At 41.5% G+C, this 22,756-nt stretch overlaps 2 protein-coding genes across 14 annotated transcripts in view; both read right to left on the reverse strand.

Annotated features, from left to right (window-relative positions):
- POGLUT3 (protein O-glucosyltransferase 3) overlaps window positions 1-22,756 on the reverse strand; it is a 603,612-nt gene that overhangs the window by 490,158 nt on the left and 90,698 nt on the right. The window lies entirely within an intron of this gene.
- The window catches only part of C14H11orf65 (chromosome 14 C11orf65 homolog), a 142,298-nt gene that overhangs the window by 61,543 nt on the left and 57,999 nt on the right, over window positions 1-22,756 (reverse strand). For 7 of the 13 annotated variants that reach the window (XM_050758725.1, XM_050758716.1, XM_050758721.1 and 4 more), the window contains 3 exons: window positions 15,198-15,368; window positions 8,207-8,262; window positions 5,288-5,460 (listed from right to left, as the gene is read on the reverse strand). In XM_050758725.1, the coding sequence (XP_050614682.1) occupies window positions 5,306-5,460; window positions 8,207-8,262; window positions 15,198-15,368 (382 nt within the window). In that variant the 3' untranslated portion in view covers window positions 5,288-5,305. Of the gene's footprint in view, window positions 1-5,287; window positions 5,461-8,206; window positions 8,263-15,197; window positions 15,369-22,756 lie in introns of those variants that run through there. The other 6 variants (XM_050758718.1, XM_050758723.1, XM_050758726.1 and 3 more) reach the window with 2 other exon arrangements.

The following is a 22,756-nucleotide window of genomic DNA, read 5'->3' on the forward strand; positions in this document are numbered from 1 at the left end:
GGTAGAGCAAAAAGGTAGAAAGAGCCTTGCTATGTGATGGCATCGTTAAATAGCTGAACAAACATGACTTGTGGAATAGCCTATTTGAGGAAAACAGTCCTCTTTGTTTAAATCACTATTAATCAGATTTTTTTTGTGTTAATTCCAGCCAAATAAACATGGTTGGCCCTCATATCTGAGGGTTCTGCATTCACAGACTCAACCAACTGCATATAAAAAATATCTGAAACATAAAAAATACCAATATAACAATTAAAATAACACAGATTTTAAAGCAATATAGTATAACAACTATTTATATAGCATTTACATTGTATCAGGTATTACAAGTCATCTGGAGATGCCTTAAACTAATATAGGAGGATGTGTATAGGTTATATGTAAACATGACACTGTTTTATGTAAGGGACTTGAGCATCCGCAGATTTTGGTGTCTGTGCGAGCCCGGAACAAATCCCCTGGGGATGCCAAGGGACAACCACACTCACCAATATTCCATAGAATATAGGAAAAATGGTATTGGAGGAACTGATGAGGGAGCATTTCATACAGGGCAATCAGCTGGTGGGAAGACAGAATCGTGCATTTACAAAACTGAAAACTTCAATATGGCTGGGTTATAGAGTGCAAATGAAGATGATGGAATATTAATAGTATGGGGATGGAAAGTGGAGAAAGGTGAGTCTGGAGAGGTAAAGAGGGGCAAGATCATTGTATTAGTCTGTTCTCTCATTGCTTATAAAGAACTACCTGAGACTGGGTAATCTATAAAGAAAAGAGATTAAGTTGGGTCTGGTTCCACAGGCTGCACAGGAAGCATGGCTGAGTGGCCTCAGGAAACTTACAATCATGACAGAAGGTGAAGGGGAAACAGGCAAGTCCTACATGGCTGGAGCAGGAGGAAGAGGGCAAAGGGGACACGCTACACACTTTTAAACAACCAGATCTCATGAGAACTCACTATCATGAAAACAGGAAGGGGGAAACCCAACCCCATGATCCAATCACCTCCCACCAGACCCCTCCTCCAACACTGGGGATTACAATTACATGAGATTTGGGCGGGGACACAAATCCAAACCATATCACTCATCAAGGACATTGTAACTATATTTAAAAGTTTGGATTTAACCTGGCTGCCATGAGGTGGCACTGAAGTGTTTTAAGTGAAGAAAATTAAATACATTTGTATTTAGAAAGATCACTTTGGCTGTGGTGTGGAAAACAAGACCTGAGTCAAAGAAACCAGTTAGCAAAAGATGATGGTAGCATGGTCTATGTTTGTGACAGCACAGATGAAATACATGAATTCAGCAGGTATTTATGTGATGATATTAGTATGTGAACTAACAAAAGATTGGATTGTCATGTCAGATTCACATAAAGATTTCATTCAGTATGAAGTTTTACAAATAATTTCAATGATACAGGGAATCGAGGCTCAGAAAAGGCAGAGAAAGGTCTGGGACAGCTGGACTGTGGAGCTTCAGCCACACTGAACATGGGTTATCTGGCCTAGAATAACAGATTAGGTCTCCAGTAAAGGTTTTGTGGGTTTGCATTACACAGAGCAGGGATATTTAAATCACAAAACGTCTCAATTTGATACCCCATGGAATCGTATAGGTTAAATAACATTCTTCAGGAAGCCATGCCTCAGAAATCGATAGCTCCTGGGTTTATTTAAGTAACCCTTACTCAGGGTCAGCCTGCTAAGGAACTTCTACACAAGGACAAATAACATTAGATATACCTAGAAGTTCCCTTGACAAGGTGAAGGGAGCACAGGCCAGCTGCTTTACTTTCTTACTCCTTAAGCAGGGCTTGGTGATAAATGTTACATGGAATGTCTTGGAGAGTAAATAGTCATGGATATAGTTTCTCAAAAAGGGATAATATCTGACAGATATCATGGGGGAAGCTTATTTGCTGTGAATGGTCAGATCTAGCAGACACAGTAGATACCCATTACATGAGACATTTGGGAATTATCTCCAGCAGATTTGAAAAGCACAAGTAAGTTACACAGCAAGAGCCCTCATCTCAACGTCACCTAATTCAGTTGCCCAAATGCTTCTCTCTCAGCCCACACTGATGATACTGACTATGGTATACTATGGTACGTCACTCAAGGTAGAGAAGTTCCCTATGAACTTGGGCCTTGTTCATGAATGAGTTGGCTCAAGCTAAAACTGGATTGATGCCTTACTACAGCCCCACTTAGGTATAGCCCTAAAGAACAGTGGTGGCCGGGCGCGGTGGCTCAAGCCTGTAATCCCAGCACTTTGGGAGGCCGAGACGGGTGGATCACGAGGTCAGAAGATCGAGACCATCCTGGCTAACACGGTGAAACCCCGTCTCTACTAAAAATACAAAAAACTAGCTGGGCGAGGTGGCGGGCGCCTGTAGTCCCAGCTACTCAGGAGGCTGAGGCAGGAGAATGGCGTGAACCCGTGAGGCGGAGCTTGCAGTGAGCTGAGATCCGGCCACTGCACTCCAGCCTGGGCGACAGAGCGAGACTCCGTCTCAAAAAAAAAAAAAAAAAAAAAAAAAAAAGAATAGTGGTAAGGGAAAATCCTAGTGGGCAAAGCTTTGAGCACTATACTTGGTCATTCACTTCTTATTGAGCAAGAAGTAGCCTTAAGGAGAGATATACATGGATTCTTGGGCAGTGGCCAATAGTTTGACTCATTGGTCAGGTACTTAACTCGGAAAGGGCAAAATCAGATCAGAGACAAGGAAATCTGGGAAATGTCATAACAATTGACTTATAAGGTGTGGATCTTCAGTTATCACTTTTATGCTTACCAGAGAGCATCCACTACAGAAGACACACTGAACCACCAGATGGATAAGGTGACTTTGGCACTGAGGGCCAGCCAACATGCTCTTGGCCACCCTAGTCCTTATGCAATTAGCTCATGTACAGAGGAGTCATGATGGCATGGATGGAAGACAAGGGCCCAAAATCATGGGCCTTTTCTCAGAAAAACTAATCTAGCTGCTTCCACTGCTGAATGACACTTGGCCTTGATATGGCACCATCATTTGAAAAGACCAATCAGTTATTTGGTGGCAACATGATTATAACAGACCCATTCTTATTTGGACATTGCAGCAATTCATTCCTAACAGGGATTGCTACTTGGTCCAGGTATGGATTTGCCTTTCTTGACCATGGTGGCTCTATCAGAACCACTATCTAAGGACCTATAAAATGCATGATTTACTATTATGGGCTTTCTGACCAAGGGACCAATTTTACAGTAAAGAAATTTTTAAAATGAGTATATGACCATGGAAAACACTAGTCCTATCATATGCCACACAATCCAGAAACTATTAGAGTGTTAAATTGGCCTGTTAAAGAGTAACCTAAGGTTCTAGCTTGAGTAGGACATGCAGCTAGGTTGGAGCATTTTCCTCCAGGATGTGATATATACATTGAACCAAGGGCCATTATATGGTGCTCTGTCTAAATAACTTAAATAGGGTTATGACATACGGGTCCAAGAACCAAGGGATGGAAATAAGGTTGGCCCCTCTCACCACTACTCTCAGTGATCCCTTGGGAATTTGTGCTTCTTGTTCCTACAAGTTGAGACTCAGCAGAACTGAGTCCATGTAGCCACTGGTTACATGTTATCCTCCCTGTATCCAGTGAGGGAATGGCTCCCCTGGAGGTCACAATAAGGATTCCACTGAACCTAAAGCTATGATTGCTGCCTGGTCATGTTTGGCTCCTCATGCTGGTAGATAAATACCTGGTTTCTCCGTCCACTAGCAGGACAATTCTGAAGTGCATTCTGTATGGTTCCTCAGAGCATTCCTAGCAAACTGAGGCCTGGATACCCACAGCAATAACCCATTCTTAACACAAATGTTTTTTGGCTTTTCTCCCTTCCGTTTCTCTAATTTCTAATTTCTCTAATTTCTAATTTGTGTTTTCTGGGATCATCTCCTAAATAAACTATCTGTACCAATGTCTTATGGTTTCCTTTGAAAGGAACCACTAAGATTGTTCCTTTTCTCTTTGTGTTGATTTTAAATGTATTCACAAATTTTGTGATAGTTTTCCTTTTAAGAGATAGAGCTTAATTCCCCTCTCCATAAGTATAGGCTGGACTTGATGCATTTCTAATTAATAGAATAGGGCAGAAGGGATGGTGTGTGGCCTCTGAGTCTAGGTCTTAAAAGGCATTGTGGCTTCCTCCTTGCTCTCTCTCTCTCTCTCTCTCAGGTTGCTTGCTCAGCCATGTTATGAGGGCACTCAAGCTATCCTATGGGGAGGTCTATGTATCAAGGAATTGAGGCCTCCTGCCAACAACTGTTCACGTGTGCCATCTTGTAGGCAGACTCTCCAACCCAGTCAAGCCTTCAGCTGACTGCAGCCCTGGCCAAAATCTTTATTGCAACCTCCTGAGAGACTTCAAGCCAGAGCCACCCAACTAAACCACTCCCAGTTTCCTAACCCTCAGAAACTGAACGAGATAAAAACTTTTGGTGCTTTAAGCTGCTGTCTTGGGGTAATTTATTATGCAGTGATAAAAAACTAATTCATTGCTCTAACCTGGAAGAAAGGGAACGGGAATCCAAAGAATTGTATTGCATGCAGAGTAGTGAAGGCAAATCGTAGGCCCCAAAAAACTGAGATTAGGGGAATGATCTAGAAAGGAAAATGAAAAAAGGAAAGCGCAACATTGATGAAAGCAAGTAAAGAGAAAAATGTAAACAAGGAAAGATAAACAACATTACAAAAGAAACGAAAGAAATAACTATGACATAAAACAGGCAGTAACTAAGTATGAGAGAAACAGAATTGCAAAGACAACTATAATGAGTAAGCAGACAGAGAATCAAGAGGAAGAAAGAAAAAAGTTCAGTGAAGAAAAAAAACGGAGTAATGAGAGGATAAAAGTGGGAGATGGGGGAAGAAGCAAGGCACACTTGGATATGGGATAAAGGGACCGAAAGCTCTGCCTTCCGTGATTGCACTAAATGCCTCAAGTAAACATGCAAAATAATCAGTCTGAAGCTTCTTGCATCTAAATGTAGTCTCTTTACTTAAGTGTAACTGTTAGAATACTACAGTTTCTCAGAATACTAGGAACAATTTCTATATTTGCCATGATCATTGTATTCAGTCCAGTGTTCTATTTCTGCTCAATTTTCCTTACTTAACTGAGCTAGATTCTGTGCCCAGAATATGTACACAAGTTATTCCAGTCAGAATACACTATCCCTTGACTGTAACTGATGGATGGAGGGCTCAAAGGTCTATAACTCAGAATAGAAATAAAGTACTTTATAGTCCATAAGTAGAATCAGGTGTTAATCTAGTTACATTTGGTTCTTGATAAACATTTTCACAATAAGTATGATCTGGTGTTCCCATTTGCATTTTTGATATATCTCCTCCATAGTCATATATGTTTTTCTGTGCTTCATCAAACCTGAATCCTAAAGAGAAGTGACAAATGATTAGAAAGATACCAGATATAATAAGATGTTCATTCAAAATGCTACTGTGTGTCAGTCTGTTTCACATTCCTTTTCATCACTCTTAAAGCAAATATCTTCACCTGAAACCAGAAATGCTCCAAATTTCTGAGTTCATCCCACTTTCACTCCCACATATCACTGTCCATCCCTACAAAAGGCTCTGCAGGACCTGGGTTTTAGGTCTGATCTACTAGTAACTAACTGTGTAATTTGGGACAAATTATTTAACCTAAGTCTTAGTGTTCTCATTTGTAAAATGGGGATAATAACTGCACCTGCTTCATCATATTCCTGCAAGAATTAAATGTGACAGTGCATGTAAAGAACTTAGAGCATCTGGCATTTAGTTGGTGCTCTGTAATTAACTATTAGCTAACTTCTTTATTCACAAAGGGAGAGATGCCCTTTTCCTCTCAAGAGCTCATGTTTCTAAATCTTCTCTTGCTTCTTGAAGAAGTGACACACATTCTCCTCTTCTCTAATGCCAACATCTTCAATGTATCACCTTCACTGACTGCAATTATGTAAATCTCCACTACTTAAAATAATTTCACTTGCTCTTGTGCTCCTTTCAACTACCATCCTATATCTTTCCTTCTTTTCACAGTAATTTCTTTTAACTCAGTAATTTATATTGTTTCCTGGTTTTTTTTTTTTTTTTTTTTTTTGAGACAGGGTCTCACTCTGTTGTCTAGGCTGGAGTGCAGTGGCACAATCACACAGCCTCCACCTCCTGGGCTCAAACGATTCTCCCGCCTCAGCTTCCCAAGTAGCAAGGACTACAGATGCATGCCACCATGCCCTGCTGACATTCTAGTTTTTGTAGAGTGAGAGTCTCTCTCTGTTGCCCAGGCTGGTCTTGAACTCTTTGCCTCAAGCAATCCTCCAAACTTGGCCTCCCAAAGTGCTGGGATTATAGGCATGAGCCACTGTGCTGGGTCTCTGTGCTGATTTAAATATGTAAAAGATCACCATCTACTGTGCAGGAAGGGAATGGAGAGGCACTGGTTTGGAGGCTATTGCAGAAGCCTGTAGAGGGATGAAGGCAACTTGGGCTGAGTGGGTGGCAATGAGCTGGAAATAGGTGGACTGGTAAATACTAAGGATAGCTCATAGTTATGGAGTATGCATTATGAGATAGGGACTATTCTAAGCTCTGAGCATGATTATCTCATTTTCTCACAACCTATGTGCCAGGTACTACTGTTATTATTTTACTGATGAGGAAACTGAGCTAGTAACTTGCCCAAGATCATATAGCCAGTAAAGAGTGGAGCCAAAAATCAAACCCAGGCACTCTGAATCAAGACTCCACAATCCTTTGGGAAGCCAAGATGAGCAGATCACATGACTCCAAGAGTTCAAGACCAGCCTGGGCAACATGGCAAAATCCCATCTTGACAAAAATACAAAAATTAGCTGGGCATGGTGGTGTGTGCCTATGGTCCCAGCTACCCAGCAGGCTGCAGTGGGAGAATCGTTTGAGCCTGGGAGGCAGAGGCTGCAATGAACTGAGATCTGGGCCACTGCACTCCAGCCTGGGCAACAGAGTGAGACCCTGTCTCAAAACAAAAACAAAAACAAACAAACAAACAAAAAACTCCACAATCCTAACCTCTTTGCTTTACTGCTTCTCCTATCTGCTACTGGGACAGAACTCATACACCATCATTAGGCTTTGGCTATGTTAAAATTATTGGCGTTTCTGGGGTCTGATGACACTCTTCTTCAACATGCTGGCTTTCACTTTCAGCATTTCAGTACTACTAACTACTGGCAGAACAATAGTGGCCTAGAATCTAAAAACTATTTTCAACATTTTGAGGCATTTATTTTACCAAATGAAGTCTGCTCATGAAAAATCATTACTAAAACTATAAGTAACTGGTTTTTTTTTTCACTCTGTTACCCAGGCTGGAGTTTAGTGGTGCAATCTTGGCTCACCGCAACCTCCACCTCCCTGTTCAAACAATTCTCTTACCACAGCCTCCAGAGTATCTGAGATTACAGGCATCTGCCACCATGCCCAGCTAATTTTTGTATTTTTAGTAGAGTCAGGGTTTCACCATGTTGGCCAGGCTGGTCTCGAACTCCTGACCTCAAGTGAGTCGTCTGCCTCAGCCTCCCAAAGTGCTGGGATTACAGGTGTGAGCCACCGTGCCTGACTAGTAACTTTTAAAATAGGATTCATATTTTGGCCAGGTGCAGTGGCTCTCGCCTGTAATCCCAGCACTTTGGGAGGCCGAGGCAGTCAGATCACAAGGTCAGGAGATCAAGACTGTTCTAGCTAACATGGTGAAACCCCATCTCTACTAAAAATACAAAAAATTAGCTGGGCGTGATGGTGGGCACCTGCAGTCAGGCTGAGGCAGGAGAATGGCATGAACCCGGGAGGCGGAGCTTGCAGTGAGCCGAGATTGCACCACTGCACTCCAGCCTCGGCGACAGAGTGAGACTCCGTCTCAAAAAAAAAAAAAAGGATTCATATTTTTAAAATCATTTTATTCAACCTTAAATAATATAGGACATTTCCCTCTATTCCCAAATAGCAATCTTACATACAAAGGTAAAAATGACTTGACAAATGCATCTAAATTTATATACTATGCAGATTACTGAAAGGTTAAATGCCTAGAAATACGTGTGTGGAATGCATTTTTTGTTCATGAGAATTTCCTATAAGGTACTGCTAAAAATCACCTACCTTTGAAATTAGCCGAAGAGTTGCTTGTAGCAATTTCCTTCCAGCTGGCAATGTACCTAAGCACATTATGTGAGCATTCATTAAATTAAACTGATTCATTAGTACATACTTAGACTACGTCTAAAATTCCACTTTCTTTTGAGAAATCTTAGATTAATGATGGCATGTTCACTAGCCTCCATGTGTAATTCTCATAACTTTCCCACCTCCTAGTAGCTCACATCCAGCTAAGAACCTTCAGGACAAGGAGTTGAAGGAGGTATAAAAATGGTGCCCACCATCTGCCATACTTAGTGTTCTTTCACCTCCCTCTAGCATGCCTCCTCATTTTATCCTATGAATTCCTGCAAAATCATGTCCTCAGCTGAGTATTTACTAAGATGTTAGTTAATAACATCTAAATTTAAAGCATGGGCAGAAGACTCTCCTGGAGACAACAACAAAAACTTTCTCCTTGGTTCTAGATTGCCAGATCCACTGTCTCTGATATATGAAGGGAAATTTAAAGTGTCTAGTTTCTGAGCTCATTAGAACAGCAGTGCTGTCTTTTCAGTGTCCAGAACACGTAAGAGATACATTCAGGTAGGGTAAATGCAGCTGTCACCTTAGCTCCTGAACAGAGACTGAAAATAGAGAGAACAGGGTTGCCTGAGAAGAGGTGGAATAGGGAAGAACAAGGTATGACCTTCTGTGAGGATGATGGAAAGCACCAAGAGGCAGGTTTCCTAAGACTTACTTCACCTTAGGCTCCATATTCCACTTTCCTAAGCTGCCTTTACAACTGCACCCACTTTAATCAAAAAATCAGGTCAGGATTTGGTTACAGTAGGTGCTGAAAAGGAGCTAGCACAGAGAGGTGGAGAATTAGAATCGTCATGTAATTGGCCCAGTGCGGTGACTCACGCCTGTAATCCCAGCACTCTGGGAGGCCGAGGCAGGTGGATCACGAAGTCAGGATATTGAGACCACCCTGGCTAACATGGTAAAACCCCATCTCTACTAAAAATACAAAAAATTAGCCAGGCATGGTAGTGCACGCCTGTAGTTTCAGCTACTCGGGAGGCTGAGGCAGGAGAACGGCCTAAAACCTGGAAGGTGGAACTTGCAGTGAGCTGAGATGGCGCCACTGCACTCCAGCCTGGGTGACAGAGCGAGATCTCAAAAAAAGAAGCAAAAAAAGTTGTCATGTAATTCAGAAAACACTGTGATTTTCTTTTCTTTTTCTTTTTTTTTTTTTTTTTTTTTTTTTGAGATGAAATCTCGCTCTTGTCCCCTAGGCTGGAGTGCGATGGCGTGATCTTGGATCACTGCAACCTCCGCCTCCCGGGTTCAAGCAATTCTCCTGCCTCAGCCTCCCAATAGCTGGGATTACAGGCGCCTGCCACCACGCCCGGCTAATTTTTGTATTTTTAGTAGAGACCGGTTTTCAACATGTTGGCCAGGGTGGTCTCGAACTCCTGACCTCCGGTGATCTACCTGCCTTGGCCTCCCAAAGTGACACTGTGATTTTCTAATTATTTATTCCATTTGAATTCTTTTTACTTCTGTCAACCCTGGGCTCCTGAAGTTTTTTGCAGTAGGAAGGTATATACTTCCAACAGTATTTAATACTTCTTTTTATAGAGACAAGGTCTCACTCTGTCTCCCAGGCTGCAGTGCACTGGTGCCATCATGGGTCACTGCAGTCTTAAACTCATGGGCTCAAGTGATCCTCCTGCTTCAGCCTCCTGAATAGATGGGACCACAGGTGCATGCCACCACACCTGGCTAACTTTTTAATTTTTTGTAGAGATGGGGTCTCAGTATTTTGACCAGGCTAGTCTTGAACTCTTGGGCTCAAGTGATCCACCTACCTTGGCCTCTCAATGTGCTGGGATTATAGACGTGAGCCACTGCACCTGGCCTGTCCAACAGTATTTAATTACAATCAGATGTGTCTGAATTTGGCTCCTTCTCACTACTGCTACCCCTTGGTGCTCTGCGAACTTCCTTCAATGGCCTTAAATAGGATACTGCCGGGTGACTTAAATGAAAGGATGCAGGACAAGAGCAGGTGGTATAAACTCCTTCCACAATCTCTCAGTAGGCAATTCAGTTTGGTTTGACCTTAAATTTTAGCAGACTTTGAGCTTTCAGTGGTTGCTCAGGAGCACTATAAAGACTCACCCTGCTTGCTTGGATTTATACACAGAAAAGACTTTCATGCCACCACCTTCAAGAAACCAAGATAAAAGACCTTGATCGATAGTATGCTGAGCCCTGACAATCCGGGGCACAAACCATACCATAGCTAGGCCCATCACTGTCCCTGCTTTATCCAAGATTAGCACATGACTTTTATTCCATTATTTTAAAAAGAACTTCACATAAAGAACATACCAGCAGTAATTGATAAGAAATCTAAGTTTTACAAAAATCTAAGTTTTACAGACAGAGAAGCAAGTCTGATGATAGCATTACCACGCTGTTTATATCACACAGCTGATCTTTCTCACTAAGAAATTTGTAGAAATTTTTAGAAAATAGTTACAGAATCAAGTGTGTGTGGACTCTACAATGAATCCCTTTGTTAAATTACAAATTGAACACTTTAAGAGCTCAGAAAAAGTCCCTAGCCAGAGAGGTCACAAAGCTACGTATCTTAGAAATCAAAGGAGCAGCTTCAGATATAGATACTATCCATAACAGACATAGGCACAGAGCTCTCACCACCAGACTATCAGGAAATTACTTAGTATTTTCTAGCTGGTGATTGCTTAACAGGTATGTCACAATTCACTCGCTGTTTGAAAAACATGATGATCCTGGAAGAGGAACATCTGAATATCCATTAGGATGAATGCATGAATGCCAGCAAGAGCCACGGTAGCTGTCCTGTGGCATTGTGCATAACTCCGTGATGGTGATGTGAGGACTGTTCTAGTTTCTAAACATCTGCAGTAACATAGCTCTGGATACAGGAATTTGCAACAGTACTCATTAGTGTGTTTGAGTCCACAAGTGAAACTGGCTCTATCCATTCTTCCAAATGATAATAATAATGTTCGGTTAATAGTTGCAGTACACATCTGAAGATGGACATGGCTTCATCTCAGGAGAGCATCGGTCTGTCGTAACACACTAGCACAAAAGCCTTTGGGGAGAAACTGGCTGTTATCACTAAATATCAGTGTTCAAGGCATCTATGCCATTCTAATTGTCCAACTATAGAAAAATGTCCATAGACTTTAAAGGATACTTTCCAAGGAATTAGGGGTTACCAATTCTCTAGAAGGGACAAATGTCAGACTTTTCATCAAACAAGATGTCACCCCAAGCCAGTTACAACTATCTAGAGGTCTACAAAGGTCAAACGGGGAAGTAGACTGTGGAGACCATAAATGCGCTGGAAAGAAGGGGCTAATGCCTAATGTCTGCAGTTAGCTAGGGGAAGGCCTTTGCAAAGTTTAGTCTTACTGAGATAATCAGTGTTTGTGGCCAAGTAGTGCTACTGAAATATACCCAGATAATCACACTTGAAATTTCATCTGAAATGTTTGTTGTTCAAGGCTCAATGTAAAACTTTGCTAAGGTTCACATTGATGGTACAAAATTACAAGTATCCTCAGCTTAGAAAATAAACTGATAGAAGTTATACATAACTTGGAAACAAGGTATTTGCATTTTTTTAAATGGAAATTTTCAGTTGCTCTTATCTGAAAGCTAGGTATATCCATCCCACTCCTACATGCTATGAAGAAATCGCTTCAAGTCTTACTGGTTTATTCTGTTTTTTGTTTGTTTTGTTTTTTGTTTTTGTTTTTGAGACGGAGTCTCGCTCTGAGATCCCCAGGCTTTAGTGCAGTGGCGCGAACTCGGCTCACTGCAAGCTCCGCCTCCTGGGTTCATGCCATTCTCCTGCCTCAGCCTCCCGAGTAGCTGGGACTACAGGCGACCACCACCTCGCCCGGCTAATTTTTTGTATTTTTAGTAGAAACGGGGTTTCACTGTGTTAGCCAGGATGGTCTCGATCTCCTGACCTCATGATCCACCCGCTTCGGCTTCCCAAAGTGCTGGGATTACAGGTGTGTGCCACCACGCCCAGCTGTTTTTCGTTTTTTAAAGGGAAGCCATTAAGACTTCACCTATTATCACTTAGCAATGATGACGGGGAAAGTCTTACGTGGACCCAGATGCCTATTTTTTCTTTCCTTTGAACTCAGTGGTTTTATTCTTTTTATATTACAGTAATGACAGAATATAGAATATCTGGTATGAATTTTTTGTACTTGTTTGCCAGCCCTTAGCTTGAATCAGCCAAGGGAAAGGCAGAGCAGGATTTCAAAAGCTCACCTGAGAAAATTCTCTATCCAGTCCTGAGAAACTCATTCAAAATGGACCTCCCCTACCTCTCTTTCCCTTTCTTCCCTCTCTTCTCCATCCAGCAATTTTTACTCTTAGGAAGAAAAGTAAAAGCAAGGCATTCCAGGTCCTTTATTTGGCTGTCATTTCTTCCATCATTATTACCATCTGCAATTTGTTCAGTGTCCCAGAAACTACAGACGTGCTGTCTGTAGGGAATCTCAAGACTCAGGTCTGCACAAAATATTGGGGTTATTGAATCATAGCAATTTCTTCTTATTTAAAAATATTTTAAAGCATCTACTATGGATACTTAGTCCTTTATTTTTTATCTTGTCCTTATTATTTTCTGATCTATCCTTCTCATCAGTATCTTCTTTTTTCTTTTATTCTTGTTTTGATTTTCCTTTGTCCTTTATCATTCTTCCCCCTTTTTCTTTATTTATCTTTCCTTGCATCATTATTCTCTCCTCTGCTTCCTCTGGCTTCTTTTTTTCATGTTCTATTGTTCAATGACCATTACCTTGATTTTCCCTACCCCATTTTCCTATCTCATTTTTACTGATTTCTTCTGTTTTCTGACATTTCTTTATTTACACCATCTCCATTTAAATTTTTCTGCCTCTTCATTCATGCAGTATCCACATTCTTTATTGTAGTTGAGTAAATATTGAACATTTTAAGCAGCTTTATTGAGGTATAATTCATATACCATACAATTCCCCCATTTGAAGTATAATATCCAGTGGCTTTTAGTATAATATTTGCAGAGTTGTGCATCCACCACCACAATGAATTTTCTTAATTTTCTTTTCTTGTCTTTTCTTTCTTTTCTTTTCTTTTTTTTTTTGAGATGGAGTTTCACTCTTGTTGCCTAGGCTGGAGGGCAATGGAGCGATCTCAGCTCACTGCCACCTCTGCCTCCCAGGTTCAAGCGATTCTCCTGCCTCAGCCTCCCAAGTAGCTGGGATTACAGGCGCCCACCACCACGCCTGACCAATTTTTGTATTTTTAGTAGAGACAGCAGTTCACCATGTTGGTCAGGCTGGTCTTGAACTCCTGACCTCAAATTATCCACCCGCCTCGGCCTCCCAAAGTGCTGGGATTACAGGCGTGAGCTACCACGCCTGGCCCACAATGAATTTTCAATCATTTTCATTGCCTCAAAAAGAAACCCTGCACCCCATAGCCACCACCTCCCCTTCCCCCTAGTTAATTCTCCAGCCCCAGGAAACCACTAATCTACTTTCTGTCTCTACAGATTTGCCTGTTCTGGACATTTCATATAAATAAAATAACGTGTGACCCTTTGTGATTGGCTTCTTTTACTTAGCAGACTCATCAATGTTATGGCAGATATCAGAACTTAATTTCTTTTTTCTGTTATTAATAGAGGCGCGGTTTCACTGTGTTTCCCAGGCTGGTCTCAAACTCCTGGGTTCAATCAATCCTCCCATCTCGGCCTCCAAAAGTGCTGGGATTACAGGCGTGAGCCATTACACTTGGCCTTTTTTTTTTTTTGACAGGGTCTCACTCTGTCACCCAGACTGGAGTGCAGTATTGTGATCATGACTCACTGCAGCATCTATCTCCTGGCTCAAGAGATCCTCCCACCTCAGCCTCCTGAGTAGTTGGGACTACAGTTGTGCACCACCAGGCCTGGATAATTATTTATTTTTTGTAGAGATGGAGTCTTGCTATGTTACCCAGGCTAGTCTCAAATGCTGGGCTCAAGCAATCTGCCCACCATGGTCTCCCAAAGTGCTGGGATTACAGGCATGAGCCACCACGCCCAGGCCACTTATTTTTTTTGTGGAATAATATTCTACTGTGTAGATCTACCATATTTCATTTAGCCATTCATCAGGTGATGGACATTTGGAGTATTTCTGCTTTTTTGCTATTTATGACTAATGCTGCTATGAACATTCATGCACAGGTTTTTGTGTGGACGTGTATTTCCCCTTCTCTTGGGTATATATCTAGGAGTGGAGCTGCTGGATCACATGGCAGCTCTGTGTTTAACCATTTGAGGAACTGCCAGATTGTTTTCCAAAGTGGCTGCACCATTGCACATTCCCATTAACAGTGTATAAGAGTTCCAATGTCTCCACATTCTTGCAAACACGTTTTATTATCTGTCTTTTTAATTATAGCTCTCCTAGTAGGTATGAAGTGGTATCTCATTATGGTTTTGATTGCATTTCCTTAATGGGGCTACATTAAATATTTCCACTACAAAAGAAATCTTTAAAATGTTTTCCAAGGGCCACAGTACATCGCTGAAAAATTATAACGTTTTAGTGTCTCATACAGAAAGGTTAGGGAATACAGATGAAAGAAAACCTTTGTATTATTAATTTCATGCTCTTAGCCTTTTTTCTAAATCCCAAAGTAAGAAGCAAAGCAGACTAAGGCATAAGAATAAAGTCTAGGAATAAAGAGCCCTAAGTCTAATTTTTTGTTTACTATTTTTGTATCAGTCATTTTTTACCCCTCATTTTTTCTTCTGTTCTTTCTAGACAAATTATACTCCGGATTTTTTTCTTTGAAGATTGTTTGTGGCCCCAAGATTCAACACGGAAGTAGGAAATGTTAGAAAAATATATGATGACTGCCCTTGTTCCCCAAGATAGCAACATGTACTTACTCATCAAAGTTCAGTGTGTTTGTCCAGTTCAGCACTTCATCCACTTCCCATTCCATCACAGAATCTATCCCACCATCTTCAAAAGCTCTTATCAGCCCCTTTGTTGCAGTGTGAATTAGTCCTAGAGTTTCACGATGTGTTGACTTAGCCTCCAGACTTCCTGAGTAGTACCTACACAGAGGAAAGGGAAAGAGACATAAATCTTCTGAAATAGGAGATAACAAGTAGATACAGGCGATATATATTGTTGTTATTTACATATTAAAACTATTTGCATACTGAATAAAGTTTTCATCCTATATAATTCAGATGCATCTAAACCAAGATCTATGTGATGGGATCTTTTGGGGGAAAAAACACAACTTAATCAACCACACTAACTTCAAATCACCCCTCAATAAGTTGCATTTTTATGATACAAGGAAAAACTAAATTATTAAATTGTTGAATATTAGAATTATAGAGTGGAAAGGGTCTTAGAAACTAAATAACTAACCTACTCAGTTTATAGGTGAGGAAATAAACCTTAGAGGAGTTAAGGAAATTTTACAAAATCAAGGGGCTAATAGCAGATAAAGAAGGAAGGAAAGTGAAAAAAGGAAAGAGAGGAAGAGGTAAAGGGAAAACATATACTATTTTATTTGTGCCAGGTACTTTTCGTACATTCTTATTTAATTCTCTTTAAAAAGACACAGCCAGGCCCGGCGCAGTGGCTCACACCTATAATCCCAGAACTTTGGGAGGCCGAGGCAGGTGGATCACGAAGTCAGGAGTTCGAGACCAGCCTGGCCAACATGGCAAAACCCCGTCTCTACCAAAAATACAAAAATTAGCCAGGTGTGGTGACTGGCCCCTGTAATGCCAGCTACTTGGGAGGCTGAAGCAGGAGAATCGCTTGAACCTCAAAGGCAGAAGTTGCAGTGAGCTGAGATCGTGCCATTGCACTCCACCCTGGGCGACAAGAGCAAGACTCAGTCTCAAAAAAAAAAAAAAAAAAAAAGAAAGAAGAAAAGACACAGCCATTTGTGGCAGCTATTTTTAGTCCCCTTTTAGAGATAAAGAAACTGAGACCTGAAGAAGTTAAAATATTGTTCAAGGCCGGGTACAGTGGCTCAAGCCTGTAATTCCAACATTTTGGGAGACTGAGGCAGGAGGATCATTTGAGGCCAGGAGTTTGAGACCAGCCTGGGCTACAGAGAGACCCTCATCTTGATTAATAATTTAAAAAATGTGTAAAGAAATTTTCAAGATCATGTAGCAGTAAATACTTGTGAGAGCCAGTATTCAGACCCTTAGTCTTAAGTTCAGCCTCCTTCTGCAGCACTGCCTGTCTTAAAAGAGCTGAACACATAAAATAACATATTCACTGATAATGAGCTGAGTAACTAGACAGAAGTTAGTAGTCCTTACCGAGATCATCAAAACATTTTTTTGGTGTTTAAGATCTACATTGGTAGCCATTTTAAAGGGTCACCTATTATGAAGTTGTATTTGTGTATTAATTAAACACTCATTGATTAGGAAACAGCATAGTGGTGATATGGAGTAAGACTCTGGTATCAAATTATCTGGATGTGAATCTTGGTTCTGTGTTATATAATCTTTGCTAAATAACCTAGCCTTTCTGGGCCTCACTGACCTCTTCCTTAAAATGGTAATCAGGACCAGGTGTGGTGGCTCATGCCTATAATCCCAGCACTTTGGGAGGGTAAGGCGGAAGGATCACTTGAAGCCAGAAGTTTAAGAATATCCTGGACAACATAGTGAGACCCCATCTCTACAAACAATAAAAAAATTAGCCAGGCACAGTGGCACATGCCTGTAGTCCCAGCTACTGGGGAGGCTTAGGTGGGAGAATTGTTTGAGCCCCGAAGTTCAAGGCTGCAGTCAGCTATGATTGCACTACTGCACTCCAGCTGGGTAACAGAGCGAGGCCTTATCTCTTAAAAAAAAAAAAAAAAAAAAAAAAGTAATCATAACACTACTTCCTCCTAGCATTCTTGAGAGGTTTAGGAGTATAAATCCATATGGGATGGGCACGGATGGTGGCTTATGGCCGCAATCCCAGCACTTCAGGAGACCAAAGCAGGACACTCCCTTGAGCCCAGGAGTTCAAGACCAACCTGGGCAAAATAGGGACAACCTGTCTCTACAATTTTTTTTTTTTTTTTTTTTTGAGATGGAGTCTCACTCTGTTACCCAGGCTGGAGTGCAGTGATGTAATCTCAGCTCACTGCAACCTCCGCCTCCTGGGTTCAAGCAATTCTCCTGCGTCAGGCTCCCAAGTAGCTGGGACTACAGGTGTGTGCCACCACGCCCAGCTAATTTTTGTATTTTTAGTAAAGACAGGGTTTTACCATATTGGCCAGGCTGGTCTCGAACTCCTGACCTTGTGATCTGCCCACCTCAGCCTCCCAAAGTGCTGTGATTACAGGTGTGAGTCACTGAGCCCAACCCCCCAAATTTTTTAAAATAATAAAAAAAAAGTGTAAATCTATGTAAAGCATTTAGAACAATGACTGGTACACAGTAAGCTGTGTACCATAGGTTGACATTGTATTGGGTGGTAGGGCTATTAACAGTGAGAAGATACATCCTTGCCCTCATGAAATTTCGACTTCATCAGATTTTAAATGGATAATGATCCCTGACAGCAAATGCTCTGTTGCTCAGGCTGGAGTGCAGTGGCGAGATCTCGGCTCACTGTTTCTGCCTCCTGGGTTCAAGCAGTTCTCCTGCCTCAGCCTTCCAAGTAGCTGGGATCACAGGAGCGCACCACCATGCCTGGCTAATTTTTGTATTTTTCATAGAGAGGGGTTTCACCATGTTAGCCAGGCTGGTCTCAAACTCCTGACTTCCAGTGATCTGCCCGCCTCTGCCTCCCAAAAGTGCTAGGATTACAGGCGTGAGCCACTGTGCCTGGCCTCTTATTTTTCTTTTTTCAACAGTGATATATAACAATTCAGATATCTTTTTTCTCTTATTAGGGAAGAATAAAATGCACTCTGTTTTCAAGAGATTCATAATAATTGTTCAAATAATTTAATTCTCAGATTTTGAACTCTTCTAAAATTAGTTACTATTATAATTAAATGGTATATTGATAAAATAACAGGTTTGCAAGCAGCAACAGTGTTTCAAATAGAGTGATCAGAAATAAAAGATCACTTTATAAACATAATTTGTTTCATAAACAAACTAGTGATTTTTTTAAAAGACACAAAATTGGCTGGTGTGGTGGCTCATGCCTGTAATCCCAGAACTTTGAGAGCCCAAGGTGGGCAGATCACTTGAGGTCAGGAGTTTGAGGCTGGCCTGGCCAACATGGTGAAACCCAGGCTCTACTAAAACTATAAAAGTTAGCTGGGTGTGGTGGCATGTAGCTGTAGCCCCAGGTCCTCAGGAGGCTGAGGCAGGAGAATGCTTGAACCCGGAGGTGGAGGTTGCAGTGAGATGGCATGGTGCCAGTGTACTCCAGCCTAGGCAACAGAGCAAGACTCTTTCTGGAAAAAAAAAAAAAAAAGACATAAACTTTGTCTTCATGGGTAATTTTGCAATATATTTTTAGTTGTATTTACTTTAACACGATCTTATATTCTTTCCAAACTAGGAAATTTAGAGGGAAAAAACATTATAAGAAATGTTTGTCTAAATGTCACGACAGAGAGAGAAGTTAAAACAACAAAGACCTAGGAAGAATCAAAGCTTAAGTTGCAAAGGAGGTTGAGGAAAGCTAAGATCTATAGGACACAGGAAGGGACAAGATTTAAAAGCCAGAATTCTTTTAGTAAGATAGGGGGAAAAAAATCAAAATTTTGTTGATTTTGTTCATTACTGATTCTCAGCAACAGTCAGAATGAAGAGTGCTTAAATGCCATAAATGAACAAAGCACACAAAGTAAATTTCTTATTCACTCCCTGCAACTCTATGAAAAGGAAATGGAACATCCTGTCAAAAAAATCATTCATTCATTTATTTATTCTATAAGCAACATATATTCATTAAACATGAACTATGTCTGAGATCCTGTGCTAATAAATGGAACAGAGTCTCTGCTCCGTAGGGACTCAAAGTCTAGTGAAGGTGGCAGACAAATACACAGTTAATTGCAAAAATGTGACCAATGAGTATATAAAACATCCATGGGGCACATCAAAAGGAAGTACCTAATTGTGTCTAGGTGGGTAAGGGAAGGTTTCAGAAGGAGATACTTGGGCCAAGTATCAAAAGATGAAGATGTCGTTGTCATGCAGCTGAGCACTCTAGGGAGAGGAAATATCATGGGGGGTGTAGGTAATGGGGAGCCCTTAACATGTTTTAAGTAAGGAAATTATTTCTTAGAAACAGTGTTTCGGCCGGGCGCCGTGGCTCAAGCCTGTAATCCCAGCAGTTTGGGAGGCCGAGATGGGGCGGATCACGAGGTCAGGAGATCGAGGCCATCCTGGCTAACACGGTGAAATCCCGTCTCTACTAAAAAAAAAAATACAAAAAACTAGCTGAGCGTGGTGGTGGCGCCTGTAGTCCCAGCTACTCGGGAGGCTGAGGCAGGAGAATGGCGTGAACCCGGGAGGCGGAGCTTACAGTGAGCTGAGATCCGGCCACTGCCCTCCAGCCTGGGCAGCAGAGGGAGACTCCGTCTCAAAAAAAAAAAAAAAAAAAGAAACAGTGTTTCTACAGAGTTCAGTGTTTATACAGAGAAGACGAAGAGACTAGACACTAGGAAACTAATCAGAAGTTAGATGAAAAATGAGATGTTACAGTGGAGAATGAAAGAAAAGATCAGATTTGGGAGATACTTTGGAAGTGGAATTAATAGGACTTGATGACAGATTACATGTAGGCACTAATAAGAGTGAGAAATCTAGGGTAAGCCCTCTGTTTCTGGCTTGGATGACTGGCTAAATGGTGGTGTCATAAGCTGAGACCAGAAGGAATACTGAGAATAAGCAACTTTTATGATGGGGAAGATCAGAAATTCAGTTTTGGAACTGTTGAGTTTGATACAGAAATGCCCATATAATTAGAAATACAGAGCTCAGCTACAGATGTGGATTGTGTTAAGGTAAACAAACACAGGAAAGAAGTAAAATGCATATTATTTTTCATGCGCATTGAAGAACAATATGCATTTTACTTCTTCTTTCCTGTGTTTATTTACCCAGATGCTGTCTCGCAGCTGGTACTGTAATGGCACTTCAGCAAGTCATACCACCACTCTGTCAAAGCCAGCTGTTTCTAGGTGATGGCACATATGGTAGGGGAATTTTGTTGCTCTCAGCCCATAACCACACTTCCTTTGCTGTTAATGGGTCCCCATTAGAGGCAATGTTGTATGAAATAAAATAATGACGGATAATGCATTATGTTATGAGAGGTATTATTGCCAGAAGTAATGCAGGCAGAGAAATAAAATTAATATCCAGAATATTTGTCTATCATTGTGAGGACAAATGGATGCCTCCTCTATTATGGGAATGGTCTAATATAATCATCCTGTCACCAACTAGCCAGCATATCTCATTACTGGGAGCAAAACAATAGCCTTTGATATATAGTCAGTGGTGACTGTAGCCAGAACAACTTTGGTGAGGGAAAGACCATGTTGTTGAGTCTATATAAAGCCTCCATCCCTGTAATCCTGGTCACTTTGGACAAGACTCCACAGTGCAACCACTGAGGTGCCAGGGGGAAAAGCTGACATTCACAAGATGGTTCATCTTGTCCATCTGATACTGAGAGCTGTCTGCCTCATATAAGCCCTTTGGAGAGCATTCACATGGACAGAAATATACTTTGTATCCATTCTGAGTATACCTCTACCCTGACCTATACTCACCAATTTTCCAATTTTATTCTTTGCAAATGTTGATCAGCTGGGAAACTACAAATGTTGGTCAGCACAGTCAATGAGATGCCTACCTCAGGCTGTTTCCTCTTCAAATGAAGTGGAAAACCAAACATACCACCTGAAGTTGTGCTCACTGGAAGGATATCTTTTGATCATTTTCTGGGCCAACTGAGGAATTGAAATCAGTAACTGTCCATTTTTAGATGGTGCAGCATCCTGTACAGATCCAACTTATTTTCTCCAACATATTCCTCCCTGTTAACTTGTCATGGGGACTCTCTGTGAAGCCAAAGGTATGGAGACGATGTGGAGGTAATGCAGCTTAAGTAGTAGTTGCAGGAGTCTGAGCCACCTGCACATGCAGCTTACTTGGGCCTTCTGGACCTTCTCAGACTCATTCCCATATAGACCGCATTATTTTATACTGAAACAGTGCTACATACTCTCAATTTTATGGTTTAATTGATTAGATAAATCCCAGGTCAGTTCATGATCATAGCACTTGGTACCCTATTATCAAGCATCCAGTCTCTACCAGGACCCAGCTGCAAATCTGGAACAGATTTTCAAATGGAATATAGCTTCTGGCAGAGGAAGGAATTCATTACCTTCTTCCTAAACCCTAGAGGTCTGTGCTGTGATTCTCCCATTAGGTCTCTTTAGAGACTCTACAGTTTTTCACTACCAAGGACATTTTTAATGCTGTTGGGACTGCTGCGCCATAAAGCCCAAGTTGTAGGGCAGCTTGACCACATTGTGGATCTGCTACACACCTCTTTCTTGCTCCATGTCCCACTGGAGCCAGTCTGCTTTATTAGATCACCTAGTAAAGAGGTTGGAGCAGCATCCCCAAAATATGTCATACGTTAGCTCTCAAATCGAGAGAGGGCCTCTAAGCGTTGTGCTTCTTCAAGATGGACAGTATAAGGTACAGTAACTTGTCTCTCATTTTTGAAAGAATAGCTCAAATGTCTTTAAGCTTCAATTATATGCCAGATCCTTAACTTTTTGCAAAGTTTATCTGCCTCCTTTTAGTGTGCATTTGTCCTACTAAGCCACCAAGGAGCTGTTATTTTCTGCTCACCACATCCAATCAAGGTAAGGTCATCAATGTAATGGACAGCCATAGTGTTCTATGGAAACAGATGTACAAGCCCCTGGGGACAAGAGCAGGAAAGCTGATATATTTTCGGGAGCAAGATGTAAAAACACTCTGTTCTTTCCATGAGAATGCAGACTGCATCTCCTATTGCTTAGTGATCAGGACGGAAAAGAACACATTTGCCAGGTCAGCTGCAGCATACCAGGTACCTGGCACTGTGTTGATTTGCTCTGTTGAAGAAGCCATATCTGGAAGCCTCACTGCAATTGTGTCATCACCTGACCTCTACCACTTCAAAGTTCCATTAGTCCCAGTGAACTAAAGGGACCAGTTCCATCATAGCTTTCCCCACTGTCATCTCCAGCCTTGTAAAGGACAGCCACCACAGAGTTCATCAAGAAATATGCTGCTCCTGGGCCAGACATGGTGGCTCACGCCTGTAATCCCAGCACTTTGGGAGGCCCAGGCAGGCAGATCACAAGGTCAGGAGTTCAAGACCAGCCTGGCCAATATGGTGAAACCCTGTCTCTACTAAAAATACAATAAAATTAGCCAGGCATGGTGGTGCATGCCTGTTATCCCAGCTTCTCGGGAGGCTGAGGCAGGAG

This window comes from Macaca thibetana, chromosome 14, assembly GCF_024542745.1.
Source record: "Macaca thibetana thibetana isolate TM-01 chromosome 14, ASM2454274v1, whole genome shotgun sequence".
NCBI lineage: Eukaryota > Metazoa > Chordata > Mammalia > Primates > Cercopithecidae > Macaca > Macaca thibetana.